Source organism: Zonotrichia albicollis, chromosome 2 (assembly GCF_047830755.1).
Source record: "Zonotrichia albicollis isolate bZonAlb1 chromosome 2, bZonAlb1.hap1, whole genome shotgun sequence".
Taxonomy (NCBI): Eukaryota; Metazoa; Chordata; class Aves; order Passeriformes; family Passerellidae; genus Zonotrichia; species Zonotrichia albicollis.
Window position 1 is genome coordinate 67,330,215 of NC_133820.1, and position 19,603 is coordinate 67,349,817.

The following is a 19,603-nucleotide window of genomic DNA, read 5'->3' on the forward strand; positions in this document are numbered from 1 at the left end:
AGGTAGGAGTTTTTAATGGGCAAATCTGCTCAGCTGCAGAGCTCAGATTCTCAGAGAGTGAGAATGCCTGGCCAGGCCAAGTGTGCTTCTCACAAGTAGAAAATACAACTCAGACATGGGGGTGGGGCTGTTTTGCTTTTTATGAGCTAGATTTGAATTTCATTTCAAAACAGAAAAGTGATGCCATAAGATCTGAAAGAAATGCTGACCCACAGCAGAAGAAAAACCAGTCTCACACATTTCCCTATAAAACCAAAGCAACAAAAAACCTACATATGGTTTTCCTGTGTACATAAATTTCCATTTTGTAATCTGCATTTTCAAGATTATATGCAGGAAGTACAAAAGCTAAGCAAATTATCCAGATCGCACCGGTGTTGAACAATGTTTTCATGTGAGTGGGCCCAAGCGCTCTTATCCAAGGCACTCAGGGCTCTACAGATTATGAGAAAAGTCATACTCACTCATTTCTGCAAGCTTTTGTTGGAACTTGGACTCCTGGGGTAGGTGTTTGCTACAGCAAGAAAGCATAAGGTTAAGTTAATAACTTTTTACCTTCATAACCTAAACTTTAAATAGAGTCACTTTTTGACATCAAAGCATGCAACTGAGGAGCTTCATGCTTCCATCTCTCATTTGATTCAGCTGCTAAAGCTCACAAATTACCACGAGAGAGGGTATCAGGAGGAAGTTAGGATGAAGGCCCTGAGACCCCAGTATATGCCAGATCTCTGCGGAGCCCAGGGCAATCTCTCACCTTCCATCTGCCTCGTCCGTCCCCTCGATATCGAAGCGCAGCCTCTTCAGTGGCTTCGGGGCAGCGGCTCCCACGTCTGCACTGCGCTTCAGCTGCCCCTCACTGTTGCACAACATCTGGTTGATTTTTTGGAACTTTTCAGAAGTCTGAAGTGACAAGAAAACAGGGAAAGAATTGCCAATAAATCCTGAAACCACTCCAACTTTCCAGATTATCCAAAAAAATTAGGAGTTCTTAAAACTCTGGAGTTTTAAGGACCCTTATCTTGTGCCAAAGCAAATAAAACTAAAATAAAATGCAACACGTTTTGAAGGTGAAGTCTAGATATTTGAAAGGAGTCAACAGAACTTTCCTATAATTCATTATTAAATCAGGTACACTCATTGGCCTGCTCTAGAGATGTGAGCAGGCTACCCCATTCCTCCAAAAGTTACATGCATTTAAGACCAGGCATCAAAGATGTTAAAACTCACCCCAAATGATTCTCCAATGGACACCAAAATTCTGTCAAATGAAGAAGAGAAGTTTAAGCTCCATTTAACAATAACAGAAGCATTGACTAATTTGCACAGGTTAGCACAAGGCACTAACAAGGTCTCTTCCTCTCTCTCTGCATTAACAGTGCAAATCCACACTGTGCTTTACTGTGTTGAGACATCTCTTTGAGCCACTGAATGCTCAATCACCAAATAAACTGAATCACACAGACAGACATGAAATTATGGCTTGAAAGAATCAGAGGCCCCCACAGTCTGTCCTGTATCAGAAAGAAAAGCCTTCAGTGCTGGGTACCCAGAAAATCATCCTCTCATCTCTACCCTCAGGTGTCTGCTAATCAAAGTCATGCAGGACTTCAACCTAAAGTACACAATAACATTTAAACTTTTGTGCACAGTGGGACTCACTTGATCCTAGTCTGAAAAGCCACTGGAAACTGGTACATTTCCTGTCATCCTCCTCTGCTAAGAACCAGTAACTAACAGTTTGAAATGTTCTGTTCAGCCAGCTAAACAAACATTTTGTTGCAAAAAAGTATTTTCTCTTTAAAGGAGCTGACAAAGCTCATCTGTGTTTTTCAGGAGTGTGATGCAGGGTCAAAGCCAACAACATGTATAGCAACCAGGTCAGGAAACTCTTCTTTGGTGGGGGGTAAAAAAAAAAAAGAGGAAAAAACCAACAAAAAACCTCCTTGAGCACAACAGAAAAGCACTGAATGATGAATAAAGATTCCAAATACAGAATAAAGACTATTAATAGAAATTATATGATAGCCACAGACTACTGACAAACTAGTCTGCAGTTTTTCAATTTGCTTCCACTAATATCCCCCAAATACCTTAAGTCCAAAAATGCTTGTCAACAACGTACCTAGATTTTGGAGTCATCTTTGTGGGTGACTGAAACCCATCAGAGAATTTGTATGGACTCTTGAGAGGTGAGATGTAGATGTTATTGCCAGCAGGGACACGCCGAGGAGAGTTGGAGAACTGGTAAGGACTGCGAGGAATGTGTGGGATTGGTGACAGAGTGGGAGGCTATAAAGATAATAAATTATCATAAGGTTTGATTGCCTATATATTTCTAGTCTATCGAACAATGAACAGAGATAGTGGCTTACCCTGCTGGAAGCATACTGCAAAATGTTTGTTTTCAGCCTCTGCATGAACACTAAGTTGTAAAAGACTATGATGGAGTCATATTGTTCTTCTCGGATAAGAACACGTTTGAAAGTCTGCATAGAGTGAGAAAATCATACACAGATTAAAAAAATACAAGGAATGAAAATTTTACATTTGACAAACTCATAAAGTCACTCAAAGTCTGTGTTAGATTAAGAGCTAGGATGGCACATGAGTTGTATGCAAGCCATTGTAACTTCACTAAACTGTTGAGATTTTTCCAAATGTGTTTGAACACCAGCACCTACTTCATTAACTGGCACAGCTCCTTGGTGTGAACACAGTTCTAACATTTTCCAAATTTAAGAACGATTTGCTTTCACACCCACGTGTCAAAAAGTCTAGACTACTGTGCATGCCTTGGAAGGCTAAAAAACTCATTACTGACCTGATGGGGATAAAATAGTTCTATAGGCTTGGAGATAGAAGTCTGGAGTTTAGCCAAGATCCACAAATATACTATGAGAAATTCTGCTACTGAAGGGATGCTACAGTTCCATTAACTGGTGAGGGTTTTTCTATAGATTTCATTACTGTGCTGTGCAAAAATTTCAGTACACTGTAGTTCCTGTGAAGGAAGGAACTTCTTCATGTTAGAATTAAGCCTGCAACTTTAATACATACACAGCTGTTTGATATATAGCCATACATCTCTATTTGCTATCAAACTGTGTTTCTGTTGAAAGCTTCTATAGAAAGTAATCTGCTTCTCTTCCCTTAATGCTCCAAGGAAGTTAGACAACTCATAAAGAAACTTGTGTTACTTTTGAAAATCTTATTAGCTCTAGACATAAATTTTTCATCTAGACTCCAAATACAGTCATAAACCATTGTTACATATTTTTCAAAAGATGGAATGAAATTTGTTTTCTGAGGAGAGTTACCAAACTATTTATGCAAGGTGTTTAAGAGATATTTAGTATTAGAGTCAGTTTTCTCCTCCACAAAATGGAGATGCAGTGAAGCAGAAATTTTCCTTTTTTTTCATGGAGGAATAACATTTAAGAACTTCCATACCTCTTGATTTGTGTTGCAAAGCTCCTTGTATGCTGAAACTATCATTTTAAATCGAAGATCTACATTCTTTACTTTGCATATGCCATACATGGAACACATCATGATCTATTAAAGAAACAAGACAACTGAAAATTAATTCAGCTTCTTCATTTCAAGTTAAGAAATAACTTTCTTTTACTGATTGTGCTCTATAAACTAGCAGACAGCTCAACTTAAAAAGAACTTTTAGAACATGAGTTAACATAATGCTACCTCCATTTCTAAAAGACAAACAACTAATTGGAGCTGATGGTACCTTCTCAAACTCCTACCATATGCTGCAATTTTAGGGTAGAATAACAAAAAAATTTATCAGCCACACATATTGTCTTCGCAAAGAAAATCACTATATTTTTATGCAAATTATTAGAAATTGTGGTCTTTGTTATTTTGTAAAAAGCTCAAAACTGTATTTGAAGGTGACATATCAAGTAATTGCCAGTGCTTTAAAACTGAGATGACAGACTTCAGTCTAAACTAAGTCCTCCTTTCAGTGATCAAGAGATTAATAAAAACCCCAGAGTACAATTTCTAATGGCTAAGAACATACAAACAAGATTTTGTTCTGGAGAGCCTTTTTAACTTTTCACAACTTTTTTTGTCCTTGTTACCTGGTCCAGGTGCCTGTCTCTCATTAGTTCATACTCATTTTGCAGTGTGTGCTGGAAGAGGGTCCAGATCAAGGGTTCCAGGTCAGGATGGTCGGCGAGAAGGTGAAGGAACAGGGTATGGAGTCGACGATAGGCCAGTAGATACACTTCAGAAACAAAGAAAAATAAACTGCAATTGTTGTAACAGGAGCACACAAAATGAAAGGAATGTAATGAAGGAGGGACAGCATTGTGCTGCTCACTGTCTCCAAGGGAAAAAAACTACCAGACATCAAGTGAAGGCAGTAGAAGCCAGGCTCAAAATAAATGGAAAAGGTTTCATACAAGAGACAGTGGACAACATGGAAAGTCACAGCAAACACCACTGCACATGCATGTCTATGTCAATTCAAACAAGCACCTGGAACACAAATCTGCTGAGAGTTACTAAGCAGACACAGCACAAAAGGTTCAGGAATCCCCCCAAGTGGGATAAAGATCAAGCCTGGGAAAGCACGAGCCATGTCTGCCCAGTTGTCCAGCTTCACAGGACATCTCTGCATGGTCACTGCTGGGAAAAAGATGCTAGGACAGAAGAGCCCATATGGACATCCTTCCAGCCAGGATAGGGAGGTTTTCACTTCTAACTCACAGAGTGCACACAGGAACCACCTGCTGGCACCATTTTGCCCTTTCTTCCAGAGGTTTGCCTGGTGTTCTCTACAGATTCTACAACAAACTTTTCAGAAATGCTCACTGCCAAAACTCAAAAGGGATAAAGAGCAAGCGATAACTTTGCAATGTCAGCACATGCAGGAGGAACAAACCTTTCTTGTAGAACAGAGAGAGGGAGGTAGATTTCTGCGGTTTCTGCGGTGTTTGGGGGGCCACAGCAGGTGGAACATCTGGAGGGGGAGTAGCACTTAGAGGAGGTCCAGATGCCTTCTTCTTAGGAGATTTCACAGGAGAAAGATAGCTGGAGATTCAACATATATTAAGCATTTAACATTACAGAATGAAGAAATTTCATTATTCAATTCTATATGAATAACACTTGCAGGAACTCTTCCCATTTCCCCATCAGAAGAAATAAATTGCTATTGTGACCTGTTATCCCCAACACCTGATACACGGACTTGTTTATTCCTAGGCAAGTGATGTAACAGTTTACAATTACATATTTTATAGGGGTGGGGAAAAATATTTCAACATTTGATTTAACTTTCAATGTATAATAAATATCTGCAAATACAATGGTTTAGCAAAACTTAAGTACCAAGCCTAAGAAGTAGGAAAGCAGAATACAGGTGGATTTGAATATTAAGGGTAATATCAATTATATTAATATTAAGGGTAATATCAATTTCACATTTCCCTAGACCTCAGGCATTCACTTACAGGTCTGCAGCAGTGTGGTTATGCTGGAAAGGTGTATTGGGAGTAGCAGTGGGTTCAGGCTGGTCAGCTTGGCCTTCTCGCTCTTTTGACTGCTTGATAAGATCAAACAGAGGCGACCCCTGGAAAAATGACAGGAATCCTGCATCACACTAAGAACAGACAACAACTCTGAATGGATTTAGTTCTTTCTCTAAAACCAACCACCAAAATGTGAACCTAGACAGAAGGTTAAACCTCTGAAATACTTCAGAACACTCATATTTGAAGGGTTAATTTTAACCATTTAAATTTGAGTTATTAAATACATCAAATGCTTTTTTCCTGTTTCAACAGCAGTCCATTAGATATAGGTTAACTGCAGATTTGAGACAGTTGTATTAGTTGTATTCTAGAGTCCCTTACTACTTCCAATTAAAGCTATTTCTGAAAAGAGGAATAATCAATACAACAAAACAGACAAAATGTCACATTTCAAACAACACAGAACAACACTAACAAAAAATCCTCCCAACCACCCCAAAAAATCCAAAACCAAACCAACCAAACAACCAACACTCAAAAATTCCCTCCAAAAAACAGCTGAAGAAAACCTCAGTCCATTGGTGACTGAAAGTTACTGCTGTACCTACTGTCAATCCATTTTTGCTACAACATCTACCCAATATTTTACATTTAACAATATATAATATATAAATAATATATAAACCACAGTCACTTAACTGCACTGGGCACTATTTTGTCTCTGCAGTATCAAGTTCCAGAGCCACCTCTGGAAAGAGTTAGAGTGATTCTGGATACAGTAAGTCTCTGCCCTCATGGCCCAAAGCAAACCCTAATTATGATTTGAGGCTAACTACCAGTACTTTAACCAAGTCCTCTGGAATACATCAGAAACAAAGAGCTTGAGGTAGGAGGTGAGAGAGAAGGAGCAGAGAGAGTGTAACTGGAATGGAAGAGGTTCTGGCTGAAACCACATCAGCCCTTCTGCTGACATTAATAATAAATAGCAGTCCTGCAGAAACAAAGTCCCAGCCTGCCTGCATGTCACACACAATAGAATGATGCTGAGACAGCAAGACCACATGGGAAAGTATTTTGACACCATATTTATAAATAAATTTGAAAGCACAGGGTTGATGGCTTCTCTTTGTTTTATTTTCTTCAAACAGCAGACTCATCCTTGAGTACAGTGTTGCCTCTCACCAGTGCAGCATCAGAACCCTGAAGCAACAGAGGAACATTTGGGTAGCAAATATGTGCTTTCTTGAGAGTGAGAGGTGGGGGAAGCAATGTCCATAAAACTCAGGATTAAGTGGGCAAAACCAGACATGCAACATTTTCCTCAAAGGATCTTCCCAAAAGACAGCAGCAACATCTCTCAGCTCATTGCTCTGTACACAATGCACTGTCTGATGGTTCCTGGTCTGTTTGATCTTCCAAATGCACATTTTAGTTATTAAAATTCACTGGCACAGATGAAAAATCTATAGCTATGAACAGGAGCACAGCATGCATGAAAAGCATGCAGCATCACCTGGCTAAGGCAATAAGAAATAAATGTAGTCTAATTCTACTTGGTTACTAGAATTGAAACTAGCAGTAAGACATTCCTTATTTAGACTTATTCCTAAAAAAACCCCACCTTTTTTTAAGTGTATCAAATAGAAATTCAGAGTAACAGGATGAGAGTGACAAGATTTACAGTTTTTCACACTGCAAGTTTTAAGTTATGATTTTGGCAATACTGGAGCTGTTTCATCCACAGCAGAAAAAACCATCAGTTAGTGATTCATAACCACATAGTTGTTTCTCCATCATTTCTCAACCAGTTCAGCTCTTGGGCTGGTTTGCATCATTTTTCCCTTCATTTAGGAGTGCACGCACTTCTCACTTGTGCCCCTCAGTGCTGCCCTTGCTGGAAACACAGGCACATGACCTCCATTTCTCATTCTTCTGGCCACTTGGCCTCTTCCTTTTTTATTATTCCCACCAGCACTTCACTTGGCTCTGAGGAGCCCAAATTTGTTTCCCAGAGCAATCGTTGCTGAAATATCTTGACTAAGAGTGAACCCTGCTTCATTCACATCACATTTTAGTGATTAGTGACTGGAAAAGTATTATTTTAATGAAGGAGGAAAAGGGATTGATGAAAGGGAATGAGAGGTCTAGAAAGAGAAGCAAAAAGTTACTATTCTTGAGTTAGCACTTGAGACCAGCAGTTCCAGGTCCTCTCTCACCCCTGCTCCAATTTGGCTCACATTATTCTGAGTGTGATTCCACTAGATAAGGTATGGGGACACAGCAGTTTGCTACACACAGAAGGATCTGCCTATTTCTGCATCATTTCCACTCCTCTTCTACCTGCCAGCCTCAACAACCAGGCAACCCCCACATAAGTCAACTAAACCATCAGAAAGCTAACAGAGAAAGCAAACCCAGATTTAAATCTGCTCTGCAGAGAATCACAGAGCCAGAACAAGCACTAAGAACAGACAGTGCAGCAACACCACGAAGGCTGGGAGCAGGGCAGAACACAAAGTACAAGATGCTGTGCATTTATTGACAACAACCTATTCCACAACCTGATTAGCATGTGGAATTTTATCTGACAGGAATGTAGAGAACTGACTGCTTCTTTCCATCAGTTAGATGGGCTACCTTCAGCAAGAGGATATTTTTGTGTAGAAACATCTACCCATAGAGCCCAAACAGCAAGATGCAGTGAGTCCCATACATCTCTTCTGGTTCCCACAAATACTACTTGATGCTGTGGTTAAAAAGCTGGCAAGACAAAGAGGGTGCTGCAAGCCACCAGGCCCCAGCAGTGCAGAGCTGCCAGCACCAGCAATGGCAGGCTGTGAGAAAGCCCACTCAGTGCATGTCCCTGGGCAAACCACAGACTTGTCACACATGCTGGCTGCACAGACCTGTCAGCCCTGCAGAAAGAGGTTATTTAGCTTTCAGACCTGGTGACATTTAAAGCAGGTGTTTTGCTGATCACCGTTTCCACCTTCCTCTCAGACTTTAGGTGCAGCCCCCTCTGCTCTTTCCCCAGGGACCCCCACCACTCTCACAGGAACCTTTCCAAGTGCATGGCCGCGCAGTTGGAGAAGTAGGTGCTGCACTGATGATGCCTCACAAAAATGCTGCCTGTGTGTGCCACAATGCAGAAACACAGAGAGAGGGGTTTTCTCAAGTGCAACTACCCCCACGCTGTAAAACTGATGGATTTAATTACAACCATGTCTCTTTTCTTTATACTTGAAAACGAAAAACGCTTCTATTCTGTGAATTCAAAGTGCATTCTACAGCTTGCAGGGCGTTTCCAAGCTTATCAGGGCAAATTTCAGCTTCAGTCCACAATTTGGTATTCAAGAATCAAATGAGAGAAATACAACATCATTCACCAAGCAATTACCAGTCCTCTAAGTAATAATCACAAAAGAACTTTAACCCCCAGGCCCAGCTTAATTGAACAGGAATATTTATCAGGAACTTGTTTCTAAAGCCGTGTTATTCACGCTACCTTTACAAATTTCATATTGCTTTTTAAAGCTTTTAAGCAGCACTTAAGGTGAACAGGTCACCTCCAATGCACTGCTTTAACATGAAAGGAGATTTGCAATTTGTGCATTAATTTAATGCTCAGTAAGTGATTAATGTTACTAGATGCAGCCACAGAATGAATTTCAGTAATTAAGCTAAATGCTGATTTTCATTCGAGACCTTCCCTGGGATGGCTACAGAAACCCCATTTTATTAGTGCAAAAAGTGAGAAAGCAAGAAATGAAGAGTTAAAATTTCTCAGGGTCAAAAGGCTGCTGGAACCAGAATCAAGAATAAGGCTGAAGTTTGACTCAGTTCCCTCTCAAAACATCCAGGGCTAACTAACTCTCCAAGGCTAAACTCTGGGCATTAAGTGGGGCTTTGTTAAGAGTGGCTTTGCAGGATGCTTCCCTGCAGCAACACTTACATCACAAGCATCTGCAGTGATTTTTCCCCGTCTGAAAGCTCCTTTTATGGAAAAAACAGGCAGAATTTCTTATTTGCTACTCTTTATTTGGCTACAGTTAAACTACAGGACACACAGGTGCTTCCCTGCTTTCCAATCTTTGTATATTGGCTTTATGCCAACTACATGTTTAATTGGACTTTGGTTTCCATGAAAATATTTTAAAAAACTCTAAATCCTTATATATGGGGAAGAACCTCCTGGGGATTTGGGCGTATCCACTGACCACAGAGGAAAAGCCCTGAGCAGCTTTACTCTAAACAGTGCTATTAGTAGTTCACTACTAAAAAAATCTGCTTTTGTCTTTGTTTTCTGTATGCTTTATGTTTTTGTTTTTGGTAATAATTTCCTAATATATTTTCAGGTTTTAGTCATCTGTTCACATTAAATTTTAATGCAGTGTTTAGCACTTAATTATGTATATATCTCAATGCCAAGGTCCCTTGGGTGCTGGGGTTTTTTTTGCCTCGGGCTTTCTTTTTTTCTTTTGCTTGTTTTCAGATTATTATACCAGTCAATACAACACATAATGCTAAGACATGTTCTTCTTCATAATGTCATAAAAGATGGAAGTGATTTTGTTAGGCAAAACAGAGCCAGTTTAGAACTGACAGCTTTGGAATGGAAGTGCAAGGACTGGATCAGCACCAGCTATTTCCAACCCTCTTTCCCAAGGGAAAACTGCATGCCAAGAAAGTTGGCTTTTGTTTGCAACTGTGTTTTCAGAAGATTCACATAACAATTAGTTACCAGAATTCTGAAATAATTCTAATTTATTTGCTAAAACAAAGTAGATGTCACAGTCTAAACTGAAATAGTATTGATCATTAAAAAAAAATCAATAAAATTAAGGATTGTGTCCTAATTTCACACAAGAGTTGTGTTATATAAATTATGCTCGTACTGGGGCTTGTTTTTATGAAATTTATAAAGAAAAACATTAAAAACTACAGTGTTAATAGTTTAATTCATTTAAGAATACTGGCAGATCTGCTTTTAACTCCAAACAGTGTGTGTATGTTTAATATGTGTCCTATTCCTATCCGACTCACCTTGAGCATTTAAGAGCCATCCAGCTTTGTGAGGATCTCCTTTCATCTACTGATAAAGGAGTTCAAATCTCCCCAGAGAAGGAAAGCCAGGCTGCCACAGCCTGAATATGCATCTTATACTTCATTGCTGTAAATGATGCTGCAAATCCATTCCCCTCACAGCTTTGCAGTAATCTACTCTTCCTTGGAAGTCTCTGGAAAGACCTGGCAAATCTTGTCAGAAATCAGACTTTATTTCAGAATAATCAACGCCATACTTTTCAGCCCCTCTGCTCCTTAAATTACTCCTCACCAAAGGAACGCCACTTAACCAATTCTCTATGATTTAGAGCATCTCTTAGCAAAGGTCCATGGGATCCACCTCACTCTACAAGAGCAGTACAAGAGCATCATGAAAACACCCTTCCATGCATCCTTCCTGCAGAAGGAATTACGTGAAAACACCTTTTAGCCATGAAGATGATAGATCTTCTATCAACATAGTGACTAAAACTATTGGTTATGTTCAAAAATATTACACAAACCAGTGATAATGCTTGGCAAATAGGGAACTTCTGACAGTTACTGGTTTGTGGCTCTGCAACCAATCACCAGCTCAATACTGAAGGGAAAAAACAAACCCTGATCATTAGGACTGCTCCTGTTGGCCAAGCCTGTGAGGCTAACCTTTTAAAAATCACTTTGAAAGGAATTTTGAAAGACAGTCTAGAAGCAGAATTGTGCTTTCTTACAACTGTTTTGTTTACACTGCTCAAGATGACCCTGGGCAGGCTGCTACTGCAGGGTTTGCAGGTCCTGCACCACTTCCTTCAGCAGTTTTTCTGCTCAATCCACACAAGTGCACATGCAGGTACACAGAGCACTACAAAATACAACAATCCTTGCTTTTTTTGCTGAACATTATCCAAGAAAATATAATTTTAGGCTCATTTGCCACACTTTTTTTCCCCAGACCAATTGCTATGATCATCTTCCAGAGGGATCTGTGTACTGCACTGGCAGTGCTGCTGCAGAAAGAATCTGTATCTGAAGTAATTAGCAAGTTTATCATCTAGCTCCCAGGACAGCCAGGCTTCAGTATGGACAAATCTCAAGATGTTTGGGCAAGAGCCAGAGGTCTCAAGGACAATTAATACCAGTTTCCCCCCACTATCTGCACAGCAAGTTGTGAGCAATAAACCAAAGCCCACCTGATGTGAACCACTTGACTGCTGGAAATGACAATATATCAAGAGAAAAAATCTCGAGGTTGAAATTTTTCCAACAGCTTTAAGCTGTGAAAAAACTACAGGGTGTAATGATTTTCAGCACAGGAAGAAGAGGAGAGATGCTTTAAGGGACCATTATGTTAACAAACATCAGGCAGTACTAGAAATAACAGTTTTATAGTTATTTCTATGCAGGAAAAATTCTCACACTGGGGAGCAAAATAGCACTCAAGCACTTACTTTCTTCAGAGGAACTTCTGGTCACAAAATGCCTATCTTGGCAAAGACAACTTATTTACATAATTACTATTGTAACAATCAAGTTGTCATAGTATTGCCTCACATCTTCTATCAGTTTCATTTACACAGTCTCAGTCCCCAGAAAAACAATTAAGAGCTGTTCTGGGAAATATCTTCACAAGTACAAGAGGAACCATGACAGTGAAGTGCTAGCTCTGAGACTTTCGGTCAAAGCCCAAGATTCATTTTCAAGTTTAGTGCTCTTTCCAATTTCTCATTAGCTGGTCAAATTTAGGTACAATGTACCATAAACAATTCTCTAAACAACCTAAAAGTGCTAAGTGTGCCAAGAAACTTTGTAGACAGCAGTTTTTGAAAGAGCAGGAGAATATCTTTTAGCAATGTAACCAAGGAGTCAACCAATTACAGACTGAGCAAAAGAAGATGTAACCGATAACCCGCAGAGGATGTGACCAAGCTGCATGCACAGAAAGAGCAATTCCACAGAAAAGTTAATACTAGGTATGGGTTGTTACATGCCTTCAAACCATTAGGAGCAGACTGCTTGTGATAGTTAAAAGAAACAAAGGACTAAAAATATCTTGCATTGTACTTCATATAATCTAGAAGAGAAAAATGGCACAAGTTGGAGTTCCATAAACAATATGCCATGTTTTGTAAGAAAACATTACAACATGAGCATGCAAACCATTTTATGTCATGGATTTATCAACCAATTCTGGAAAACATTTCAATAGGAAGAAAATTAGATGTGACAAAGAAGAAAAACCTAAAGCTGTAGGTCACATGTCACAATGTTCTGGGTAGAAACTCACCCTCTGAGGAGAGTTTTGATCTCAATTTAAGCCAGTACTTGTATGACTATCACGATGAGATATCTCAAGCTCAGCTGTCTATGCCCTGGCATGAGCCCAAGGCAGACAGCACCTGGCAGCCACCCTGCTGTGCTTGGCTTCTGAAGCAGAAGCACATGCAGAGCTTCTGAGTGCTCAGTTGGCACAACTTAAGAAGATATTTCCAATTAAGCATTTCTGCCTTACAAGCAGTTATTCGACAATCAGTCAAAATGTAGCATAATAGAGGTAAGGAAGACTGCACTGGAAATCAAATCAACAAGAGAATGTTAAAAAAGGTCTTGGGCTATTATTTAGAGTTCATTAAAAAACAAAACAAAACAACATTCTTCCCAAACTGAAAATAAATAGCTGAATTTTGACAATGTGATACAAAATAGTATAAAAATCACTAGAAACACCCTGAACTTTTCAATAACTTGTCTTATCAGAAAGCACTGATATCTATATATTTTTTAATGTTACACCTGTTTCATACTCACTTCTTAGTAACTGCATACATTGATGGCTTTATCAATTACTAAGTGTTTTTCCACTCTTTTCTCTCAAAGTGTTGCAGCTGATTCTGAGGGAGACCACAGAATGAGTTGGGGTTGGAAGGGGCCTTAAAGGTCATCTGGTCCAACCCCCTGCCATGGGCAGGGACACCTTCCACTAGACCAAGCTGCTCAGAGCCCCATCCAGCCTGACCTTAACACTTCCAAGGATGGGATATTCACAGCTGCTCTGAGCAACCTGTGCCAGTGCCTCCCACCCTCACAGTAAAGAATTGCCTACTGATATCTAATCTAAACCCAGCCTCTTTCAGTTCAAAGCCGTAGCACTTGTCACTACATGCCCTTGTCAAAAGGAATAAAAGGTACTAGAGAGCTTTCTACTAAAATAAAAGAAAGAAAAAGGGCTGATCTCCTTACCACCCCAGCTTTTTCCTGGTGATTCCTTCACTTCCCACCACTCACCTCAAGGGTGATTTCACTGATCTACAGCATTAGGTGGCTTCCATAACTACAAACCATAAATTTGTTTAACCATAGGAGAAACAATGCAAGAATTACTATGTCAGCAGAATTACTAGGTCATCATTAGCTTCACATAGATCTGAAGCAGAGAAACAATTGTTAGCTACTATTATCAAATGTAAGAGCATCCTTTAGCAAATGATAGGAGTCAAAAGTATCTTACACTAAAATGTGGAATATCTGGAATATACATATACATAGAATGTGTGTGTGTATATATATATATATTCATGTGTATACATGAAGTTACTCTAGCATCCTTTAAAAGCAGACTAAATAAACCTTAAAACAATGCAATATACCAGTTTTAACTTTTTCTAAGACCAACAAATGTAGCTGACAAAGAATGGCAAAACCAATAAAAAGGTGCAAAAAATTTTTAACAGTTTATCTAATGTCTAAGTGTGTGGATGTGGATGTGGTAAATGCAGACTACACTTGGACCACATCAACATCTGCAAGAAGTTTGAGCTCACATTTCTGCGAACTAGGCCAGTACTATTTTTCAGAAAATAATGCAGGACGTGATATTCAGTGCCTTTTCTCATGGCCACACAGGAATCTTTTATGAAAACTGGTCAGTGATGGCCAGCTCAGGCTCTGGAAGAACACACACTGGAAGGTGCAACATTTCCCCCTTGGATATTTAGAGCAAAATTATGTGGGATATTAGAGAACCACAGAATGGTTAAGGTTGGAAGGGAACACAGTGGGGCATCTGCTCTCCCTGCTCCAGCAGGCTGTTTAAAGCCCAGTGCATTCCTATTTGGATGCATTGAGAGGGATCTAGAAAAAAACATTCATCTTCTTCAAGGTTTAAAATCTACAGCTACAGAAAGATAAAGATCGTGTTTGGTTGGGTTTTTTCCAAAACACCACAAACCAGACCCACCTCCATCCCCCCATTACATTTGAGTAGCACCACTGCAGAAAGCTCCCTCCCCACAGGAAACCTTTGTGCTCCCCATCTGTGCAGGGCAGGACCCAGACTCAGCATCCCACCCGCACCCCTTGCCCGCCCACTGTGGAACCTGGAGGAAGAACTGGGCTTGGAGGCTTGGTGCAGCACCCATGAGGGCAAACAGCTGCCTCAGAGGGGCTCTACAAAAGCCATGTCCAGAAGCACACACCCAGCTGGGGACTAAGAAGCCAAATCTTGCCAAGGCACAGGCATCTGGGTCTTGGGCCTTTGCAAAGACAATGAGGAAGCCAGGCCTCCTTTAAAACAACATTTCAAAAGAAAGGATTTCAAAGACTGTCAAGACTTTTTGATGTCCCCCCCCCCCCCTTTTCTTTTTGGTGCTCAGATTCTCCTGAGTAGGGAGTGGATTTAAAATCAAGAAAATTTTATGCCCTCTGCTCTCTCTTTCCTCTGTATAACGCTTGCTCCTTTTAATTATATGACCTTGGCATACAATTAAAAACTGCACCATGTACATAGAAAGAACTCATGAGACTCTCCCTGAAGCAATAAATCAATGACATTAGGCAATACATAAAAAGTACATATCAATAAAGCAGTAAAACTGACTTAGGTGATAAGGTGCACTCAATTACTAAATGATCAAAACATGCTTCCCCCATCTCATTAAACTACAAATATCCTGCTATAAAATACAAAGGAAAAATGTGAAATCCTTCAATGACAATGTGCTTTTCCATCGAAGCTCTGCTTTTTTATTGTGAGAAATTCTTTGTCATTTGTAAACAAAGCAAAACCCAAGTTCAGTGTTTCTGAGGCAACCACTATGCTTTGCATCCTAATTTGAGAAAAATCAAGTCTTTTAATCCTAGTTTTTCTCCCTTAAATTTAAGGAAAGCTTTATCAGCTTCTTAAAACTTTTCTTTTACTTCAGTCAGTCTTTTTGGAAGAAATTTCATTGAAACATATTCCTGCAGAAACCCTACATTTTGCCAATGTTTTCCAACAAAAGCATTTCGAACTCTCTGCTAGTACTACCAATCTGGCTGTAGCATCTCTTTTAGTAATTTCAAAACAGAAGCTCACCAAGCAGTGTTTTAAAAGGCATCACATGCTCATTTTAAGTCTTGATCACCCCATGAACTGTCATTGTGCATGACTTAATCAAAGTATTTCACCTCTGTTTTACTGAAGTTACAAACAACCACACTGAACTTGTTACTGTTTACTTCCTGCCGGGTAAGCAGATGCAGGAAGGTTGTGATGACTGAGCAGATGCCCTTTCCTGACAAGGGATTTTCAAGTGCTGAGCTTATAGAAACCCCCCCAAAATGTTTCCCTTTAGCTCTCAAGCTCCAGAGTGTGTAAAGGTCTCACATTATGTAGGCAATAATGCAATTCCACGTTCAGTTGAGTTTTACAGCTTCTCATATTTGGTCTAGAAAAAACAAACCTGAACTGAGCATAGCCATTTCTCCCAAACTTGCCTCTCACATACTTTCACATGAGATTAAGAAGTCATAACTCTCAAAGATCTAGCCTGCACTTTAATCAGGATAACCTGCCTGCCTCAGAAAGTCTAAAGAATAAAAGGAAAACTTGAAAACACATGCTGACCTTGAGATTTCACCACATTGCTTCTGGTAAAGAAACAGACCATTTTCACACTGGCTTAGGTATATACACTTAAGTTTTTCTGTGCATCTACATACACAGTCCTGATTTTTCAGAGAAAGATAGACAAAGAATACATGGGAACAGTTGTCAAATTTAAAGGAGTTACTTTGATTTGAATGCACTTTTACTCTGCTGTCTTTACTTTCACTGTAAGGAAAATGCTTTTGGTCAGTGTGGGCAGCTCCACTGCCTTCACCACAAACATATTGGTGTCAAACTCATCTAGAAACCAAAACCCAAAGAGAGCCCACAAGCACAGCAGAACAGCAGCAAGAAGCCTTACATATAAATGATTTATTAAGAAAAGCTCATACAAGGTACATCTACTAAGATATTTCAATCCAGCAGAAATTCTGCTATGTAGATTTTAGGTTGTTTTTTTGTTTTTTTTTTAAAGTATCCAACAGGTTCTTTATTTGTCATTCAGTAGGAATTTTCTATAGCTACTCTGAAGCATAGAAACCAATGACTGAGCTACAGCAAAAAACAAAACAGGTTTTATAATTTACTTCCAAGGAAATAAAAGGCTGCAAATTAATGAATTTCTGAGGCTAGACCCACAAATTACAATCTCAACCTGACTCCATCTCCCTGCCACCTGACTCTCTATTTTGTCCACTTTATAACTTCAGGTGATATGAGGTACCTGTAGCATATTTATTTGTCTGTGATTTTCTAACTCTCTAGACTGGTTGGCAGACAATGACAACAAAATGAGACAATGACAACAAAAACCAAATATCAAGAGTGAAGACGGTTGGTCCAAAGCATCCAACACCCCTAAGTCAGCATCTTCAATGCACTCTGGATCAGATATCTGCCTAGAAAGCTGTCATCCTTTATAACTCCAATCTTATGTAAGAAAGCATGACTATGCATACCATGTCTGCATTGCTGCTCATTTTTATCCTACTTTGTGAAAAATCAGTTAGGCATACATGGCTCTCTTTTAATACATTATAAGTATCATCATTCCAAACAGTTCACATGAAAATAAATTAGAGGGTAGTAGACCAAGAGCACAGATCTCACTCTTCAGTTTAGCTGAGGCTTTTAAACCTCACACCGCCCAACACCAGGCTAACATCTGGCCAAGAGCCAAAACAATACAGATGTGAAAGCCTCAAAGCTGACCATTGCCACACTTCCAGCACAGTTTCACCACTGCCTGAAATCAGTGTAAGCACAATGGTGCTTCTCCAAGTCACACCTCTGCACTTTGTGCCTCATCCCTTGTTTCAGCATTAGCACAGCTCTGACTGCAAATTATGTATTTGTTAGCATTAGTTTTAAACCAAATAGCTGTCCTCATTTGCTGACTGCATATGTACACACTGCACAAGGGGAGAAGCAGAGAGGCTTAAATGGACAGTAGCAGGATTACTTTGAGCAACAGCCCACATTTAAACTGTTTAAATCCACCATAAAAACCTGTATCAGAACCCAAGGAATTCAAGCAGTACAGAGAAAGTTAAGGGAATATTTGTGAGCAGAAGTAGGACCCTTGTGATCCTTCCACAACAACAGGTACCTCATACCTACTAAATCACCACGGACAACAGCTGAAGAAGTTTGGCAAAACCCACAGCAAGGGGTGAGCAGGACATTGTTGGCTGCACAACACTACTTGGAACTTCCTCTACCGCCTTCATTGGAGGAGCAAAATACTACTGCAAGGATATCTTACCGGGAAACACAGCACAAAGCTTCTGTTCTCAGTGTAGTGCCTTCTTCTGAAGCTAAATACATTATCACAGAATCACAGAATGGTTTGGGTTGAAAAGGATTTTAAAGATCATCTAGCTCCAAAACCCTCACCAGAGGCAGGGACACCTTTGCCTAGACCAGGCAGCTCTAAGCCCCTGTGGGCTTGAACACTTCCACATATGGAACACCTTTCCTCCAGAGGGCCCACTCCCTGGCAGCAAAGGATAAAAACCCCTCATAACAAGAGCACTTGCTCAGTGCATGAGATGTGCGTTCCAGCCTCCCCTCTCCTGCCAGGGTCAAATGGCAGATGTCTCCCAGAAAAACACCTTGCCACCTCCAGGAAGGTTATTAACAGAGATTCAATGAAAACGGATCATTTTGCATTTGAGAACATCACTCCATTTCTCCAAGACTGCAGCAGAAAAAGTTTTAATTTTCACTTGAGAAGCATGACCTTTGTCCATCCTCCAAAGTTTTGACATTTCCTTTGTTATGTTCTAGGTATTAGCTGATTGCCACATTGAAAAAATAACTGTTAAATGTGGTCAACAGTGCAGTAAAATGGTTCATAAAGTACCAAATTGGTTCCATAAAACTTCAGGATATGGGCTGGAAGGAAAGAGCAGTTGTAAGGGAAAGTCAGCTGAAGTATTTGTAATTGCTGTTTACCAGTACTAATGATATGCGAAATAATCATTTAAGTGATCTTATCATGCAGAATTTCAAGAGGTTATTTGCTGACTTACACATTTAGAAAGTAATAGTTCTTCACATTAATCAAGCCCAAGTTCTGCTTTTTGGCAGCAGTTTTCCCCTGACAAGCACTTTCATGTCAGCATTTATCTAAACTAATTAGCTTACCAGCTTGAATAATTCTTATGAAACTTTTCTTGCCCCCTCAACTTCTTATGTTCTGGTTTTGTGAAGAAAACCAAATTAATATCATGAGGTTTGGGTTTTTTTAAACAGTATGAACTCACACAGATCTTACTGAATGACCATGGCAAATTCTTTCAATAACTTAATAACGCTATACTTTATAAAAAGCAGTATAGGAATGTGACTGTGGGCTTCCTGCTGCCTCTGACAAATAGAGGTTAAAATCCACTGTGTATAAAGTCAGAGGCCTCCATTTGGCCAAAACTGAAAGAGGCTGTAAACACTCGATGCAGCATTTGCAAGTAATTGACATGAAAGTAAAACATGTCCTCAAGAACCAGCGCAGTAACACCAGTAATCCTGACACAGAACCAGACTACCTTAATCCTGCCCAGAGAACATATGTTGGGCAAAACCTTACACTAAAGATATGAAAAATAGCAAGCAATTGCTTTAGAACGACACAAATTACAGATGTTCTTTTACAAATTCTGTTACCCCGATCATTTCACCCCCTACGCTCAGAAGA

The 19,603-nt window shown here is 39.7% G+C and overlaps 1 protein-coding gene across 1 annotated transcript in view; it reads right to left on the reverse strand.

Annotated features, from left to right (window-relative positions):
- Positions 1–19,603, reverse strand: part of RB1 (RB transcriptional corepressor 1) — a 76,585-nt gene that overhangs the window by 6,978 nt on the left and 50,004 nt on the right. The window contains exons 18-26 of the mRNA XM_005482383.2: positions 5,481–5,599; positions 4,910–5,058; positions 4,104–4,249; positions 3,454–3,558; positions 2,376–2,489; positions 2,126–2,292; positions 1,231–1,261; positions 758–903; positions 465–514 (exon numbers count right to left, since the gene is read on the reverse strand). Of these exons, the coding sequence (XP_005482440.2) occupies positions 465–514; positions 758–903; positions 1,231–1,261; positions 2,126–2,292; positions 2,376–2,489; positions 3,454–3,558; positions 4,104–4,249; positions 4,910–5,058; positions 5,481–5,599 (1,027 nt within the window). The remainder of the gene's footprint in view (positions 1–464; positions 515–757; positions 904–1,230; positions 1,262–2,125; positions 2,293–2,375; positions 2,490–3,453; positions 3,559–4,103; positions 4,250–4,909; positions 5,059–5,480; positions 5,600–19,603) is intronic.